Raw genomic sequence first — 18,469 nt, forward strand, 5'->3', positions numbered from 1 at the left:
CTCCTCCCTGGGGGCCTTGCAGGGGCTGTCTGGTCTCTGTTCCCTCAGAGTGGGGCTGGGGGCTGAGTGCTGGCCCCATTGGGCTGCTGGGAGGAGATCAGTGGGAAAGTCAAAAGCGTCATGTCCTTGGGAGCCCTCCATGGAGAAATCCCCCTGTGCAGATAAGGGGTGATGCTGGTGTGAGGTGTGAGCATCCCAGTGATAATGAGGGGCTCTCACCCCATGGTTCTTCCCTCTGGAGCTGTTTGGGAACTTGCAGAGGAGGGTTGCCCTTCCCTGACAGGGCAGGATTGGAGGCAGTATTTGATTTTTTTGTATTTATTGCATCATTTGAAGCTGTTGGAAGGTCTGTGTGACGACGATGGGTGTGTTTCTGCGGGGGGTTGGTGCACCCCTGGGATGGCTGACATTCCCAAGGTGGGGGTTTGCTGTGCATGGTTGGGGGTGGCTTTCCAAACTGGGGATTTCCTCTCCTGTCTCTGTTTCTTGTGCTGGTCGGGATCCAAGAGTGTGTTCTGACGGGAAGTCAGGCCAGGGGAACAGGACGGTCCCTTCCGGCCTTTGGGTTTCGGCTCCTCCAAGGAGAGGGTGGGACAGGGAGAGCTGAGCAGGGCTGGGTGTGAGTGGGGAAAAACCCCCATGTCCCCATCAGAGGGACTAGGGGCTTGGTGGGGGCTTTGCCTGGGCATTCAGTGCTTGATGTGCCAGAGACAGAGCTGATTTTGGTGTAGCCTGAGCTGGACAAAAGGAACTGACTCCAGGAATGACGTCCCCTGTGTGGGGTTGGGGACGGGCTGCTGAGCATGTCGGGCACTCACAGAGCCTTGGGTCAGCAGCTGGTTTGCTCCTGCCTTGGCAGCCCTTGAGAGCTGAGCCCTGCCAGCTCCCCTGGCCAAGGTCACTTGTCCGTGCTGGAGTGTGTGACCCCGGTGTGAGGTCAGGGGAGCAGCAGGAGCTGACCCTGCTCCCGTGCCGTGCAGTCCTGCTCGCTTCAAGGTGGTAAAACCTGCTCCAGGCTCTTGGTCTGGGGGACATGTCCCTCTTTCTGTGTCCTAAAGCAGCTGGAGGCCAGGGGGTGGTGGACATAGGGTGGCTGACCCCAGTTTCTGCCGTGCTCGTCCCCCCAGTGCTGTCCATCCATGGGGCAGTTTGAGCCCCATCCTACTCCTGCAGATCACAGGCACTGGGATGTGCAGCTCCCAAGTGTGGGAGGACTTGAGGAGATTTCAGCCCCTGCAGTGGGGCTGTGGCAACTGGAATTTGTCCCCAGCCAGATTTAGGGCTTTTGTGAGCTGCCCTGGAGGCGTTTAGTGAAGGAGGAGAAAATGCAGCTCCCTCCCCCCTGCAGACCTGTGGCCCCAGCCTGCCCCTGTGGGAACATGGGCCGGTGCTCCAGGCTGCTCCCAGGGAGCTGCATTTTTGTGAGCACATTTGTTTATATAAAGGCTGGAGTTTTCCTGGATTTGGGGCCGGGTTGTTCAGGGCAGCCTGAAGCAAGGAGCAACTGAAACAAAAAGAGGAGGGAAGTCTGGCACCCAGGATGGCTGGCAGGGTGGGCAGCAGGGGGTGATGGAGCAGGGAGGGGGTGGGCACAGCCCTGCCAGCCCCCCCATGCTGTCCCAGACTGATTTCCTAAGAGAGGTGACCCCCCAAGCTCTGCTGTGGGTGGGGAGGTCACTGTGCACCCCAGCAGGGACCTGGTGCCCAGGACCTCGTGCTCCAGGAACCCGGTGATGCCATGAATAATTCAGCACCTATTTCCAATCCTGCTGCCTGCCCTGGGCGGGCACAGGTTGGCAGGGCTGGCAGCCAGTGGCTGCCCCTGTCACAGCTCTGCTGTCCCCAGCACCACTTGTGCCCTGTGTGACCGTGGTGGCACAGGGAGCTGGGGCTGCCTTGCCCTGTCCCTGCTGTACCCATACCCGTGTCTGCTGGGCTGGGAGGGGTTTGGGGTTTGCTTGCTTGCTGTCTGCCCCATGCTGTGTCCCCTGGCAGGGCACATGTCCCCATGCCATGTACTCCCCTGTCCCCAACGTGTTCTCGTATCCACTGGGCTGTTTCCTGCTTTCCAGGAGCCCTGACGGGCTCCAGCACCCCTGGCAGGTCCAGGGTTGGGGAGCAGGGGGGTCCCAGAATGGCAGGGGCTGCTTTGGGTGCCTGGTGTGAGCTGCTTTAATGGCAAAGGTGCCTTTGGGCAGTGGTGGCTGTTAATGAAATGCTAAATGTACAAGGCAGGTGAGCTGCAGGGGTGGCACTGGGCAGTGCTGCCAGCGCTCACCTGGGTGCTGCTGCTCACTCCAGAGGTGCCCGTGGTGGGCAGGGGTCATGGCCCAGGGCTGGCAGCACTTTCACAGGCAGCTGTGGCTCCTCTGTCCCATTCCCACTGTGCACTGGGAGGGATGTGCCATCACTGGCACCCCCATTAGGGCCCACGGGCTGTGTGAGACGCATTTGGGGTGTCCTTGGGACTTGCCTTGCTGCTTTCTCCAGGTGTGTTTACAGGAGAAATAAGAACAACAGCAAAGCCACCAAAAGGCACTTGGGGTCATGCAATTCCCTCCATTGCTGCTCCAGTCTCGCCAAATTGGGCTGCGGGGGGTGGGTGTGCAGAGGGACCTTCACAACCTTTACAAAGGATAAACTTCTCCAGAGTTTATCCTTTGGAGAACAAGCCCACGTCTTGTAGCTGCTGGATTTAAGCCTGTTGAGTCTGGGAATTTTAATGGAGGGGAATTAACGGCTGGTTGTTGATTGTCCCCTGCTCAGGGAGGGACGGTGTCACCTTGGGATTGCTGCTGGCAGGAATGGGTGTCCCTCAGGTGCCACGGGGTTGTGGCAGCTCCTGTGTGCCCTGGCCTGATGTGCCTGGGGACTGATGTGTTGCTCTCTGCAGGACGGTGGCCAGGTGCCTGTTGGGACCAGGTGTGGGGCCAGCACTGACGTTGGGGCCGTAAATATTTACTCTTTTCTTTGGGTCAGGAATAAGAACTTTTCTCTGATGCAAATAAACCCCTGGTGTTGTGATGTCTCCTGCCGGAGCGCTGGAAGGGGAGTAACTCGGGACAGATGTTTTTGGAGTGCTTTGCCAGCTCAGTTGAGGCCCAAAATTTAGGGCTTGTAGAATAACCACAAAGATGTAATAAAACCAAACATGAGCAGAAATGTCTGCAGCAATTATGCAATTTAAAAAAAAAAATAAATAAGTGAGGGGATGGTTTGAATTAAAGCACTTCCCTGCAGCATCCTGTACTCCCCATGGCAGGCTCAGACCTGCGGGAGGGGGTGACAGGGAGGATGGCAAAGCTTATCCCTGGCACAGCCTGGGTGAGGTTCCTGCTGTGGGGAAACCCTCCGGCATGGAGCCCAGGGCTCTGTGGCTGTGTCCCTGTGGCGTTCCCTGCCCTTCCCACAGCAGCTATTCCTGTGGAATCTGAGGGTCTGGATGGGCAGAGCTGAAGGGAAGCTGTGTGTGCCCGTCAGGGCAGGGATGTGTCACTGTGAGCTCTGCCTTTCTCTGCTTGAAAAGGAACTCTGCAAACTGTTTCTGCACCCGTGGTGTGGAGCTGCTCCGGGTGCTGTTCCCAGCTGAGAACATGGGGTGGGATGGGTGTGGAAGGGAAGATGCCTGTGGGGAGCTGGGGGCAGGACAGTGGGGCTGGAGACCCCCTGCCTTCCCCCAAGGAATGGCACTGCAGTGGGCACTCGTGGAGGGGTGTTTTATATGGGAGCTCAGCTAAGGAGCAGCAGAGGGATCCCTTGGATCTGGGGTTGTGCTTCAATCCCAAACACAGGGCAGCAGCTGGGCTGAGCCTGGGGAAGCCGGCGCTGACCCTGCTGCATTATTGATGGTGCCGGGCTCTGGCATCGTGTGTCACGGGGCTGGGCTGGGGCTGGGCTCTGGAGCAGCTCCAGCTCAGCACCTCGGGAATGGAGCTTGGGGCATGTGGCAGCCGGAGAAGCTTTGGCTTGGGATGAGCAGCGTGTGCTGGGCATCACCACAGCACTTGGAGGAGGTGCTGGCAGGGATCTGAGCCTTGTCCTGCTGGATACAATCCGGGTTCAAGACGAGACACTCACCCACGGGGTTGTGAGGTGGATAAACCAGTGTGTTGCTTGGCAGGGTCAGCCCTGGCTTCCCACCCCGCAGGTCCTGCACGCTCGCATCCTCCCGGTGCTGTGGGAAGGGGTTTTGGATGCAAAGCACTTCCTTTTGTGTGGACTGTGGCTGTGTCCCATCCCCCAAACGCTCTGGAGCCGTGGGTGGGCTGTGGGGATGGGATGGGGCTGAGCAGGCGTCCCCAGCCACAGCTCGCCCGTGCAGGCTCAGTGAGGGCAGTGGGTCCGGGGAAGGGGCTGCTCTGGGGGGTTATTTTCGTGCCGGGGCAGCGCAGGAAGCCCCTCCCGGGGAGGAGAGCATCCACCCCGCGGCAGAAACTTCCTCCACCGGGATATTTTTAGTGAAACACAAAGCGGGTGGGAGGCAAGAGGCAGATTAGCATCGGGAGGAGCTGTGCCCTGCCAAGAGCCTTTGTTCCCGGAGCCACGCGCTCCCAAGGGACACCCGGTCCTTTGAGGGGGCAGTGGGGTCACCCCCGGGACCCCCTCATCCCTGGGAGGGGGCAGGAGCAGGTGGGGTGTTGATCCCAGCCCAGTGCCCGGCTGCAGGAGGGGATGCTGCTGACACTGAGAGATGCTGTGTGTGGTCCAGCCGGTGCTGATCCCTTCTGCATCCCCGAGTAATCAAAAACTTTCCCTCAAAACGATTGGAAAACTGATATTAAGTGGGAGCTGTTGGAAGTGCAGCTCGCTCCGGCCCCCTCTGCCCGCAGGGACTGGCTCCAGCAGCCTTGTTCAATAACAGCCCCGCTCACGAGTGGGCTCCTTGCCAGCTGCTGATGGTTCTGTTCAATAGAAGGACTATTAAATGGTTTCAAATAAATTAAAAATCTTCTGGCAGCACCAGGGCCTTCCTCGTGTGCCCTGGCAGCTGCACAGAGCCCCTGCTGTGCCTCCCCTCCATCCCTTGGAGCTTCTCCAGCCTGGTCGGGCTCGTGGTCTTGTCGTGGTGGAGGAAACCTTAAAACAATATTGGGTTTGGGTTTTCTTTTTGGATTCCCTCTTTATTCCCAAGACCCAAGTGAGTTGTGGAGGAGGGGACACGCTGCACATTCCCAGCTGTTTAGCCAGGGCTGTCCCAGTGCTGCTGTGCAGTGTGGCTGGATAAATCATCTCCAGGAGTTTGATCCTAGCCCTGGTGGTGCCGCAGGTCAGGGTGAATCCCACCTCCTCCTGCCCGGCCCCTGGATGTGGGGCTGCTCCCACCTGGATAAAAGGTGCTGGAGTTTCAGTATTGCTTGTGGAGAATGGGAGTAAAGTGTGCTGGAGGGGATCAGGGCTTCCAGCTGCTGCCCAGGTACACCTGACTTCCAAACAAGGTTTGAAAGAGCTCCTTTTAATCCATGAACCACCATCTGCCCACAGCCCTGATGTGTGGCATCACCTTTGTGAGCTTTGTTCCTGCCCTCTGGGAGACCAAGGCTGTGAGGTGGAAGGATGTGACCACTGTGAAGAGATCAGAGTGGAAACGAAGGTCTGTTTTGAGCTGGTTTTGTCTCTAGATATGGAGATTTTTACAGGCAGTGGTGTTGGGAGACCCCAGGTTAGGATATGAGAGAGAAAAAGTCAAACTCGTAATCAGTAAAGGGTTTCTCCAAATCCACAGGTTTATTCCTTTAAATAAGGAATTAAACCCCAAGTTGTTGACATAATTATTTCTGGCAAGATACATATTGTAATTTAATTTCATTACAGCTTTTGCCTGGCCCCCCTGAGTGTTTTGGTTCCGTTGCTGCGTTCAGGCCATATCCAGACCTGGGGCTGGATTTTGTTGGCTCAGTGTCTCTCTTTTCCCGCTAAAGTTTTGCAAGAATTTGTTTCCAGGTACAATAAGCTGCTGGTGGATGTTTGGTAGTGATGAGTGTGTGAAAGCCAAAGTGAAAAGTAGTTTTATGAGCAAGGGGAAGGTAAGAAAGATAGTTCCCTGTATGTGCTGGTGCTGAAGAAGTGTGAAGGGATGCTCTGTGGACACAGAATCCTGGAATGGTTTGGGTTGGAAGGGACCTTAAAGCCCATCCAGTCCCACCCCTGCCATGGGCAGGGACACCTTTCACTAGCCCAGGTTGCTCCAAGCCCCATCCAACCTGGCCTTGGACACTTCCAGGGATGGAGCAGCCACAGCTTCTCTGGGCAACCTGTGCCAGGGCCTCCCCACTCTCACAGGGAAGAATTTTTTTCCAGTATCCCATCTAACCCTGTCCTCTGGCAGTGGGAAGCCATTCCCTGTGTCCTGTCCCTCCATCCCTTGTCCCATGTCCCTCTCCAGCTCTCCTGGAGCCCCTTTAGGCACTGGAAGGGGCTCTAAGGTCTCCCTGGAGCCTTCTCTTCTCCAGGCTGCACAAGTTTGACTGCCTGGCAGTGGGTTTTCCCTTGGGAGAGTCTCCAGCTGTCCCATGTGCTGCCAGGGATGTTTGAGGAAGGCGTAGGACAGGGATCAGCAGTGAGTGGGTGTCCCAATGCCATCCTGGGTCCCTCCATCACCATCTGCTGGATGTGGGGTCGCTGCCTCCACAGCCAGAGCCCCGCTGCTCACCCGGCACTGTGTGATTGAACCCTCTTATGGAATTACAGGGACTAATCCCGTTAAAGACACGAGCAGCACAAAAGGTGGTGGGAGGGCTAATCCCTCTGCTCCAGCCTTGGCGGGCTGAGCTCCCGCCCTGGGAATGCGGCCGTACCTCCGGCTGGACCGGCATTCCCTGGGGAATGGTGCTCTGCCCTGGGACAGGGCTCCAGGGGCTCTTCCCAGTTCCTGGCAGCTCCTGCCTCACCATGGCCAGCACAGGACTAGCTCTCACTCATGCTGGGCTTGCAGTCCCTCATGAGCAGCCAGAGGCCACCCCAGGTAAATCAGTTAATTCTGGCCTTGGGGTTGTTCATGGTTAGCAGGATTTAATTAAGACAAGCCCTAATTAGTTCTAAGCGGGTGAGTAGTCAGTCGGCTTTGCCTGGAAGAGTTCCCTGCTCTTGTCTGGCAACTGTGAACAAGCACAGGGCTCTGCTGGCATTGGGGGCTGGAATGGGGTACGTGGGAGACCCTGTATCATGCTGGAATGTGGGCATAAAAATCACCTTGAAGAGTGTGACGGGGTTTTGCCAAGCGCCCAAACCTGTCTTTTGGTTTTGCAAGCACCGTTCTGGGGCTGTTCCTGCTTTCCCATGGCTTTCTGCTCCCCGTCAGCCCTTCCCGTGGGCATGGATTGCCCCGAGCTCACAGCTGGCACTGGGCTGTGCCTGGCACCACACACCCATCCCAGGTTTATCAGCCGGAGCAGGCGGAGCCCGGCGCTGCCTCCGGGGTTATCACAGGAGATCCTCCCGTGCTGCCCTGGGGACACACCGTGTCCCCCAAACCCCCTTATCTGCCCCAGCCCTCCTGGGCTGGAGATAAGCACCAGCCCCTCTCCTGGGAGCAGCAGCTGGAGTGTGCTCGGCTCCCAGGCAAGGGGCATCTTCTGTGGCCACCTCATTTTTTTAAGGAGCTGGGTTTGAAATGTGTCGTTTTAGGAGCTGAGCATCCCAGTGGGATGAGCCCTGGTGTTCCCTGATTGCGTCAGGCCTCGGTTTGGTCCCGTGTTTCCCGGCAGTGTCGTGGGATGGAGCAGGTGCCAGCGTTGTGTAATGGGGCTGTGGCAGCAGGATTGAGTTTTGGAGGGGGAGGTCGAGGAGAGCCCCAGCAGAGCCAGAGGCTTTGGGTGCTGTGTCCAGGTCAGCAGATTTTGTGCAAAGGCTTTGGCTTGTGGGTTTTTGGGAGAAGGGAGTAGTTTGTGTGTCAGGCTGAGGGCTGGGACCAAGGCTCCTCGTCCCTCCTGCTTTTTTGGAAAATTGCACCCCTGGATGTTTTATTGCAGGATTTCTAAAGACAAAAGGCCTTACATTTGGTTGACCCCGAGCACGGGTGCCACAGCTCTGGCTTTGCTTTCAGTACAAGGAATGCAGAGGATGTTTGGAGCCCTCCCCCTGCCCCATTTCCTCCAGCGAGCTGTGCTGCCCGGCCAAGACAAATATTGGGAGTAAACTATTGAACTTCCCTGGTCCCAGCACTCACAGAGCAGTGCCTGTTCTCCCCCTTCCTGGGCAGGGGCCGGGCTGAGGGGGTGCAGATGTGTCCTGCTCCTGCCCCATGTCCACTGCGCCCCTCGCTCCAAGGTGGGCTCGGTGGCAGAGCAGGAAGAGAGAACCAGCCCCAAAGGGACAGTGCAATGGCTTGTGCCATCCTTCCCACCCTGCATGTGCCTTATTGGGCTCTGCAAGGCTGAGTGTAGCACCCATGACCTCTTCCTCCAGGGTGGAGGGGACCAGGAACCGTGTCCTCGCTGGCCCGTGGTGCAGAGGTTTTCCCCATTCTGTGTTCAATGTCTTGACTAACAGCCAGCTTCCTGCAGGGCAGTGAGATTGCACCCCATCCCCAAAATTCAGGCTTTCAGGGCAGGTTCTCTGTGGGTCTGAGCAGTTGGTGCTGGTCCTGGTGGGCTCTGGGGTTGGGTACATGGTCCTGTGATGGTGCCCCCAAGTCCCACAACCTTGGCACAGGTGAAAGCCAGGACTTCAGAGCCTGAGCAGCCTCAGCCCTTGGGGAAAATACCTTTCCCTGTGAGCCCCACCTGTAACAGGGTGCAGAGTGTTCTCAGGGGTGGGAGGGTGCTCCCCACGGTGCCCAGTGCATGGCACGAGCCCCCACCACCTCCGGGGGGATTTCCCTCGGCATCCCCGGTGCCCAGCGAGTGCCGTGGGAGCACAAAGCTGTAGGACTGGATTCCTGCTCGTGACCGGGGTCACTGAAGGCAAGGAATGGGGCCAGCACGGACGAGTGTTTGGTGATTGCTCAAGGCTTGGCCTGGAGGCAGCAGGGGAGTCCAAAGGGCAGGTGGTGGTGCCCAGCTCTGGCACAGCCCCCGGCTGGGAGCGATGGGGAACTCGGGTGTGGGGTCTGCCCTGACCTGGAGGCTCTGTCTGGGATCCATCACCTGTCCTTGGAGCAGTGCTGAGGACATGGAGATGTGCTGTTGTGTCTGTGTTTTGGGGTGTTGTGGAGCTGGACAGGGCATGTGAGCTCCCTGTGGAGGGAGGGAGCTCTGTGGGATCAGGGAAGCTCATTCCCAGCATCTCCCTCTGCCTTCCCATTGTCCATAGCAATCCCTCTTCTCGCCTGGGGGTTCATGGTGAGCGTGGGAAGGACTTTTCCCCCTGTTCCAGCAGCTTGAACTCTGCACAGTGACTGATGCTCCTTTCCCACCCACTAGGAAACAGGTCCCTCTGGATCTGATGAGATCCCTTGGAATCTAGAATGGAGATCCCATGTTTCTCCTCCTGGACAAATGCCAGCCTACCAGGACCCATGCTGCTGCTCCACATTGTGCTGGAGCTGATCCCTCTGGAGCAGGGGAGCTTGCTGGTATCCCAGCTGCTTGTCCCCTTGGCAGATTGGGCTGGAAAAGTTGTCTCTCTCAACAAAAACACGTGCACGTGGCGGTTTCGGTCTCCTCCAGCCTCCTTCCCTCCTCCCAGTCTCTCCCTGGGCTGGGCCAGCTGCTCCCTGCTCCAGCCAAGCCTGTGCTGCTGTTCCTGGCTCCAGCCCTGCCCGGGGGGAAGAGCGTGGGTGCCTTCGCTGTCTGAGTCTGCTCAAACGCCAGCAAAGAGGGGAAAAAATGCTGCTTCCCGCAGCTTGTGGCTGAGAAATTCCCCAGCTGTGGGATTGCCAGGGAATGGCCAGGACAGCTCAGTTGGAGTCAGTGCTGCTGGGGGGATCAGCTGGACCCCACGGAGCTGGACTGGGCTGGTGTTCCCACAGTGGGGATGTACCCATCGGGGTCTCACCTGGGGTTGTCCCCACTGGGGACACGTGGGCCTGAGCAGGACATGGCCTGGCCACAGCCCCTCTCCTGAGAGGCCCCTTTGTGCTCAGGGATTTCTGTAATGCTCCGGTTCAGTGCCCGGGATTTGGGAGAGGGGCAAATCCAGGCTTACCCCTCGCCTTAGGGCAGCGGCAGCAGCAAAGGTCAAGCTCTGGTTTCTTTGGCAGGGGATTGTTTGGAGGTGAAGCCCTGATGGGAGCTGTGAGGGAGCTGCTGTTCCCATCACCCTGTGGGTACCAGAGTGGGAGTGGGGCCACCCAGCCTGGCAGGCACTGTCACCCTGGGCTGGACATCGGGCATCCTCCCCACCCTCCACATCCTTCCTGCTCTTGTTTTCTTCTGCCTGGCAGTTTGCTGGGATAACAGCCCTTTGGTTGTGCCTGGGGCACAGCTCTGGCAGGGTGCAGGTACCTGAGGGATTTTTATCCCACAGCACCTGGAAAGGACTGGGGCACGTGGGATTGGGATGACCTGGATGCTCTGGTGCAGGGCACAGGGAGGTGCAAACCCCTTCTTGCTGCTGCTGCACTGCCAGGGTGTGGTGAAAGATCTCAGTAATTTTGTGTGACTGATTTTGCACCACCCTGGAAGGGGCTGTCCCCTCTGCTGTGTCCAAAAGGGCTGCAGGGCTCAGGGTGGGTGTCCTTGGGTTCAGTTGGGTCCCTACTGAGGCTCAGGACCCACTGTGGGCATCATCCTTCCCCTCCAGGGCTGGAAGGAGCCATACTGCAGGCATGGGGTTTCCATGGAATGGTGGATCCCTCTTCTCCTCCTCAGAGTGACTGTTGTCGGGCTCGACTAGGGGCAGAGCAGGGACCTGGTGTCACCCTGACCAGCCTGACTTGGTGCTTCCATCCATCACAGCAGCCCCAGCAGGGACTGGAGACTCCCTGAAATATCCAAGTTGTCCCCTCAGCTGCAGCTTGGCCATGGGTCCTGCAGGGACCCGTGACTGGGCATGTTCTGCTGCTAACTGGAATTGCCCTCCTGCCATTCCCGCTCGCTCCCTTTGTGCTGCCTGTTGGCAGAGAAAGCAGCAGGGCCCAAAGGCTGGGATGCATCCAAAGGGTGTTGGGTGTATGTGCTGGTACAGCCCCCCAGGCACAGCTCCAGTGCCTGGCAGAGCCCCCCAGGCTGGTGGGAGGGTGCTGGGGGAGCACTGCTGGGAAAACGGCACAAATCTGTGTCTGCTGCCCTTAAAAAAAATACACGATTTTTTTCTTTTGATGTTTCTATCACTCAGACCCAGCTGGAACAATTCAAATAATTGGAGCAATTTGAATAATGGAAGAGATATTAATAAGCTACAACAGCCCAGAGCTGTGTTGGGGATGGGCAGGCAAAGTGCCTGGTGCTGGCACAGAGCTGTGACACGGTGGCACAGTTTGTGCCATCACCATCAGGACCCTGCAACACCCCCCTCTCCTCCTCGTGATAGTTAAGGTAACTCTGCTGGCTTTAGACTCTGGAAAAAGCTATTTGGAGGCAGCTCAGCTGTGTTTGTGCCCATCCTCTTCTCTCGGGACAGCGATGACTTTGGACACTCTGCAGTCCCCGTTTGTCCCTGGGAGCACCCAAAACTTTCTCCTGGCTGTAGGGATGTGGAGGTGGCTGCACTCCTGCTTGGGAGATGCTGGGAAGGAGTTTACAGTGAGTGTCTCTGGGCTGTCAGGTCTGCATTGGAGGAATGATGTGGGATTTTCCTCCTTTGACCGCTGGTGTCGGAGCCGAAACACCTCGGGAATGGGGTGGGTGCTAATTAGAGTTGTGGCTGTATAAAAATGGAAGCAGGTTGTTTACTGGTCCTGCCCGAGGATTTATTCCTGACCTGGCTGGCGGAAAACCTGTGAATTACCCACTTTTGCCAGTGCCAGGGGGTCTCTGGGTGCTGGAACTGCCACCTTTCTCCCCAGTCCCGGCTCTGGCCCCGCAGGGAAGGGGAACATCTGCTTGTGGTTCGGTGGGTCTGGCGTCCCCCCAGCCCCGTCTCCCCCTCCCCCTCCGTTATTTATAGCACTTCACCAACATCTGGAGTTTGAGCCGCCCTGACGCTGGCTGACTCCGAGCCGGGGGATGGAGCCGGGGGATGGAGCCGGGGGATGGAGCCGGGGGATGGAGCCGGGGGATGGAGCCGGGGGATGGAGCCGGGGGATGGAGCCGGGGGAGACGTGTGCGGCCAGAGGGACACGGGGGGAGGGAGGGAGGGAGGGAGGGAGGGAACGAGTCCCGAGCCCTTCCCAGCAGCCGGGGGGGGGGGGGGGGGCCGCAACCCAGCATCCCGGGGAGGAGCTGAGGACTGTGTGGGGGTTGGGGAGCCCCGGGAGCATCCTTGCTCTGCTTTTCCCAGCAGTGGGGATGGTGGGAGAGCTGCCGTGTCCTCGCCCCACAGTGCAGACCTGGGGGTGCTGTGCCTGCCCCTCGCAGCGCTGCCAGCCCTTGGTCCCACTCTCCAGATGGGTTTCGAGGCTCCTTTGATATTTGCTGTCAGCTGTGTGTCCCCCCCCACCCCAAAGTGTCACCGAGGGCCTCTGGCCCCAGGGGATGCAGGGCTACAATAGCCCCCTTTCTGGTGCTGCTTTAATGGGAAAACTTGAGTCATTCCTGGGGGAAGGGGAATGAAACCCAGCCCTGCTGGAGCAGGCAGTGAATGGAGGCAACAATCCTGCTCCAGCCGTGGCACGATCCCAAAGCTGCCTGGTTCTCATGGCAAGCAGGGTTGTGGGTGCTGCTGGCAGCCATGGTGGGGGCTCCTGCTTCTCCCAGCTTTCCTCACCTTTGCAATGTGGAAGACAGCGGGTTTTCACCTCTCCCCTCCCCGGATGAGGGTGACAAACATCTGCTTGAAGTTAAGTGCATCCCTAAATCCGAGCAAAGGCAGCAGCCTTTGAGGTTCCAACAAAACTGTGGTAATAATGCTGGCAGTTAAAGCTTGCCCAAGGCTCGGCTCAGCTCCCAGCATAACCAGTACTGCCAAGGGAGGGTGCCCCTGTCAGAGGGGTGTAAATGGACCTCTTGTTCTGGTGGTGCTGTGGCCCCTGGGCCCCCTTTCCTGGCTCATTCCAGACTCCCAGAGTTGCCCCTCGCTCCTCTGCCTGCTGGGGTTTGGATTTGGGTCAGGATCCTGCACTTCTCCTCCACAACCCCTAAAGGTGGCTGTGCATCTCCTCCCATCCCTTGGTGGCCACTGCCTGCAGTGGAGAATCCAAAGTGCAGGGGATGGAGAGGCCCCAGCTGGAGGCAAGACAGTGGGAATGGACTCTGAGGCTCTGAGCAGTGTCCCCTGTCCCCCCAGGACATCTCAGTGTCCTGAGGTGGCCCCAGGGCAGGACAGGACCCTGGTGTCCCCCAGCCCTGGTGGGTTCTGCTGCAGAGGTTTGATTTTTCAGGGAGTGAAGGAGCCATTTTCTGTCCGAAACCACATGGAAAAGGAGAGGAAACGCCACGGGAGCTGACTTGAAAGAAAATATGTTAGCAATGTGAATTAGGCAGGAATGCTCCTGCCTGGGTTTTCTCCAGCTCTGCTGAGCAGAGGCGGAAAGGTTTGACATGTCGCCGATCCAGAGCCTGGAGTGCATCCAGGTGCAGTTCCCGACAGTGGCAACTGGAGCCTGTTTGGCTGCCCCCAGGAAATGGCAAAGCCCCTGGGATGGGCATGGAGGGATGGGCTGGTGCCAGGAGCAGGGTGAGGTGGTCCCAGGCAGGACTGAGCCGATTAGGGCTGAGCCCTGATCTCTGGGGATGACGCTGTAACAGGGTGACCGTCACTCCCAGCACGTGAGCTCGGCTGAGTTTGAGCAAATCCCCGATTCCCTGGGACACCGCGCGCTTCCCGGCTGTGCCAAGTGTCCCTTGAGACTTGGAGGAGGTTTGGGGTGACCCCCTGTGCTGAGGGGCTCGGCAGCATCGTGGCCTTGGTGCGTGGACCTGCAGGACCCAGCAGGATCCCAGGGAGGATGGTACCGACCTGGCCTCGGCCACTAGATTAGCTCTGTGTCTCTCTCTGTGTGTGTGTGTGTGTGTGTGTGTGTGTTGTCCTCCTTGTCCCCCTCCTCTCCTGGAGGACCCAGGAGAACCAAACCAGGTGTCCACACTGGCACTGATTTTTTATTCCCAGAGTAAAACCCTAAAACATGGCTTTTCAAGGCATTTTAGCCCATTGTGGGCACGTGTTTGTGGGGCAGAGGGGCTGGAAGTGGTCCTGGGACTTGGCCAGTGCTGTCTCTGAGCATCCTGGGTGTGCAGAGACCTGTGGCTGTTCCTGCAGCTTTTTGGGCTGGTCTTTGAAAAGCCCTTTTCGTTCCCATTCCTGCTCACAGTCGGGCTGTGGAGGGATGGTGTGAAGGTGCAGGTTGGTTTTGTGGGTCGGTCACCTTTGTGAAAGCTGTGGGATCAGGACAGGGGGAGCGAGTGGATGTCCCTGTCCCAAAACTGGGGCTCAGGGTCAGCCGTGGCAGTGAGCAGGTCTCTGTCACCAGTGACCTTGTGGTGGTGTGTTGGGACTTTTGTAGGGGCAGGTGGGTTTGGTTGGGTAACAGAGCTTGGGGGGCTGCTCTGCTGCCCCTCAAAACCCAGGAGGTGGGTTTGTTTCCTTTTGGTGCTGCTGGGAGTGGATTCTGCTTGCATGGAGGCTGGCACAGCTAATTACTGGCGTGGAAACCCCTCGTGAATCAGAGCTGGTGACATTTGTGGTGCCAGCTCCAGGTGTCCGAAATGGGAATGGTCCTGGTCACTGCAGGGACCTGCACAAGGTGGCACAAAGCCAGTGCTGTGGCATTCTGGTGAGCCTGGGGGTGTCCCTGGAGGACTCTGGTCAGGGGTGTCTCTGAGGGACCCCAATGAACTGGAGGTTGTCCCTGGAAGATCCCCAGTAAGCCAAGGGGTGTCCCCAGGGGACCCCAATTCCCAACAGCAGTGCTGGAAACTCTAAGGGAAATAAAAAATCAAATGCTGCAAGAGTTGCCATGAGATTGTGAGAGCTGGCAACACCCAACTAGTGGTTTTCTTTTTTTTTTATTTTATTGGAAGTGTTTCATTGTTATTTAATGTCTTGTTTGTGCATTTTTAAATGGACCAGCTTGAACTGCACTTCCGAAACCATTTTCCTTTTAAAATACCGATGGTTTGTCTCAAGCAGCAGCTCCAGGGATGGGGTGGCAGTGCAGCTTGTCCAGGCAGTGTTTATCTACACACACCCCTTGGATGGTACAGACAGGGACGCTTGCAGGTGGAGTGTGCCTTGCCATTCCTCCTTAATCCAGTTTGTTAAATTAATGGCCACTGGTAGAATCCGAATTCCTAGAAAAAAAAAAAATGCTTCACTTTGCAATTTTTTTTTTTTTTGGCAGGCAAATAGACAAAAAAATAGAGTTCGTTTTTGTTGCTTTATAGTATCCATGTGAATGTAACTTAATCCAAATTGGCTTTCAAGTCCTTGGCGTGTGAAAGGCAGCGAAGCCTCCTCCGGAGCAGGACCGGAGTGTTTCTGCAGGCGGGTTCCTGGGAAGCCCAGATAACGTGCTGCTGTTCCAGGGAACAGCTTTGTGGCAGGGTTTGGATTTCACAAAGGCCAAATTCCCCCTGGGAGCTTAGGAAATATCTTCCCAGAACACAACCAGGGAAACGTTGGCACGGGTGAAAAAGAAAATAGAGAGCAGAGCTGGCAGGAGAGGCAGCGACTCCGTGTCAGTGGGGGGGTCTGAGCAGGGGGGAAGCGAGGGGAGTGTCAGCGTTTGCTTAATCCCAGAGAGGGGCTTTGCAGAGCTCAACTCCAAGACCTGTTTTTTCCAGCAGCCAAGGATTGCGTTAGTCAGGAGGTTTAAGAGCCCGGTGAAAGCCCTGGATCATCTCTGCAGGACGATAAGCAGTTTTGCCTGAGGATTTCTACTCAGAACAGATGCTGAATTGGGATTATTTTATATATATATATACTTAAAAATAAATATCTTGAATTCAACCCAGTTAAGGATCTTAAATTCATGATTTTGGGGTGAAAGCCCACATAGGACACAGCACCGGTCACCACCCTCGCCAAAGGAATCCTGCAGTGGAGCTTTTCCCTGTGTGGTTTAATTATTGAGTAACTTGATTTCACTGGTGATCCCAGGGGATCCCCAGAGGTGGAGGGACTGACCCTGGTGTGTCCCCGGGGGATCCCCACGCTGGGGCAGCACCCACAGTGCAGCATTTTTGGGGTGATTTTCTCAGTGATTTCTCTCGGTGTTTTCACTCTGCTGCCGGAGCTCTGACCCTGTGAAAACAGAGCAAGAGGAAAACGGTTTGAAAGGGTCCTTTTTAAACCTGATTAGGTGACCTCAGGTTCATTTTGGTGATCCCAGCCACGTCCCCCTCGGCTTGTGGCACATGCCCCCTTGTCCTGCCGCACAGAGCCCCGAGTGTCCTTTAAGGTCGCGCGAATCCGACCCTCTTGGGCCAATTGAATCATTTCCTGTTTTCTTCAGTTTTTGAAGAACTCGGAGGCAGGCTGGAAATGTTTGCAGATAGGGTGAACCCGCTGCTCTGGGGCCATGGGAAAAGTCCAGGGGTGTTAAACGTGCGGAGGGAGAGGATGAGGGTGCGGGGCTGCCCCTGGTTTGTGGGGCTGAGGTGCTTGGGAGCCCCGTCCTGGTCTGGGTTTTTGCACTGGTAATTTTTCCTCTTTAAGAACTGATCTGGGATTGAGGTGCTAACACCAAGAGCTGGTTTTTAATAAAAAACTCTTGCCAAGTGAGTCTCTGTAAAGTTCCAGAGCAGTTTGCAGTGGGTCTGAGTGTGCCCCGATGCCCGGGGTGGATGTTGCTGGTGGTGACCCTCGTGTGTGAGCAGATTTTGGGGAATTTGGTGCTCAGCACCCTCAGATGGTCAAGGTGCCCCTCCTGTGTTAGAGCAAAGCTTTCTGGGTGCAATCCTGAGTGATGTGCTCTAGGGACCTCTGCCTGAGCAGGGAGGTTGAGCTTAGATAACCTCCAATGGCCCCTTTCAACCTGAACCATTCTGTGTGTTAGGGTTGATCATCTTGCATCCCTATTTCTTCCTGGATGCTGGGATTGAGCTGGTCAGGCTGGTACTGAACCCTGATGCACCACTGTCCCTCCTGGGCATTGAAGCTATGGCCAAAATTGCCCACAGAAGTGGCTGCCCCATCCCTGGAAGTGTCCAAGGCCAGGCTGGACAGGGCTTGGAGCAACCTGGGCTAGTGGAAGGTATCCCTGCCCATGGCAGGAATGAAATGATCTTTAAGGTATCCCTGCCCATGCCCATGGAATGAAATGATCTTTAAGGTCCCTTCCAACTCAAGCCATTCTGTGTTTCTATGAAAATTCCATCCCCCAGCACGGGACATCCCCAGGGGTGACCACTCTGTGTGCCCCCACTTTGACCTCCTTTGTAAAATCCCTCCTTGAGGGGATGAAGGAGTTGGGATCAGCCCTGAAGTGGCTGAGCCATGGCATTCTGCACAAGCTCAGCCATCCTGTGCTGGGGGACCTGTTGGACTTTGGGGTTCGTCACCCCAGACCCCCCCGCTGGGAGGTGATGGCACCCACGGGCAATGCCAGTGTCACCAGGATCAAGGGCGTGGTGCTGCCTTAAATAAATAACTGAGGTTAATCCCAGGTCTGGGTGAGCCTGGGCGAAGCAGAACTCGGCCTTGGATCCTCCCTGCCTGGGGCTCGGCCGCTGCCGGGGGGGTCCCGGCGTGCGGGTGGGTTTATCTGGGCTGCTCCTGGTGAAGGAAATGCATTTTTTGTTTTGTTTTAATTTTTCTGGAGTGGTTTTGGACAATTGGTTTTCTAAAATAGGCTCAATGAGAGGAAATTCATTTGTTAACCTGTCCCTGTGCAGAGGACGGGAGGCAGATAGGGCGCTTCCTCCTTTATTTATGGTCACCTCTGCCTTGGAGCGAATCAAACCCATCAGTTGACCCCCGTGTCTTGTCCCCCCCGCCCCCTCCTCTGTTAATCAGGATTTAAACGGACAGAAGGAGCTGTGCCCACGTCTCTGCCACCTGAAGAAAGGCCCCAATGGCTACGGCTTCAACCTGCACAGCGAGAAGTCCCGGCCGGGGCAGTTCATCCGCTCGGTCGATCCCGACTCTCCGGCTTCCCGAGCGGGGCTGCGGCCCCAGGACCGGCTGGTGGAGGTAACGGGGTGGGACACACGTGGGTGGGAGGAGGGACAGCAGCAGTGATGGGACCCTCGGGAAGCCTGAAGCTGAAACAGACCCCATCTCGTGATCTTTTCCGCCAGATCCCCCCCAATATTCCTCTGTAATTCCGAGCTGTAGGGTGGGGGTGCCCTGGCAGGGACTTTGTGCTCCTTCCTCTCGTGCCGAGTGGGCATTTGTGAGCACTGAAGTGTAGGTGGAATCACAGAATAGAATCATGGGATTGTTTAGGCTGGAAAAGTCCTCTAAAACCATCAAGTCCTACTGTTCTCCAGCACTGCCAAGGCCACCACTGCCCCATGTCCCCAGGATGCTGTGCCATCCCCAGGATGCTGTG

The 18,469-nt window shown here is 56.9% G+C and overlaps 1 protein-coding gene across 1 annotated transcript in view; it reads left to right on the top strand.

The window, feature by feature from the left end:
• Positions 1–18,469, top strand: part of SLC9A3R2 (SLC9A3 regulator 2) — a 33,051-nt gene that overhangs the window by 5,371 nt on the left and 9,211 nt on the right. The window contains exon 3 of the mRNA XM_032703464.1: positions 17,932–18,108. Within this exon, the coding sequence (XP_032559355.1) occupies positions 17,932–18,108 (177 nt within the window). The remainder of the gene's footprint in view (positions 1–17,931; positions 18,109–18,469) is intronic.

Source organism: Chiroxiphia lanceolata, chromosome 16 (genome assembly GCF_009829145.1).
Source record: "Chiroxiphia lanceolata isolate bChiLan1 chromosome 16, bChiLan1.pri, whole genome shotgun sequence".
NCBI classification, from domain to species: Eukaryota; Metazoa; Chordata; class Aves; order Passeriformes; family Pipridae; genus Chiroxiphia; species Chiroxiphia lanceolata.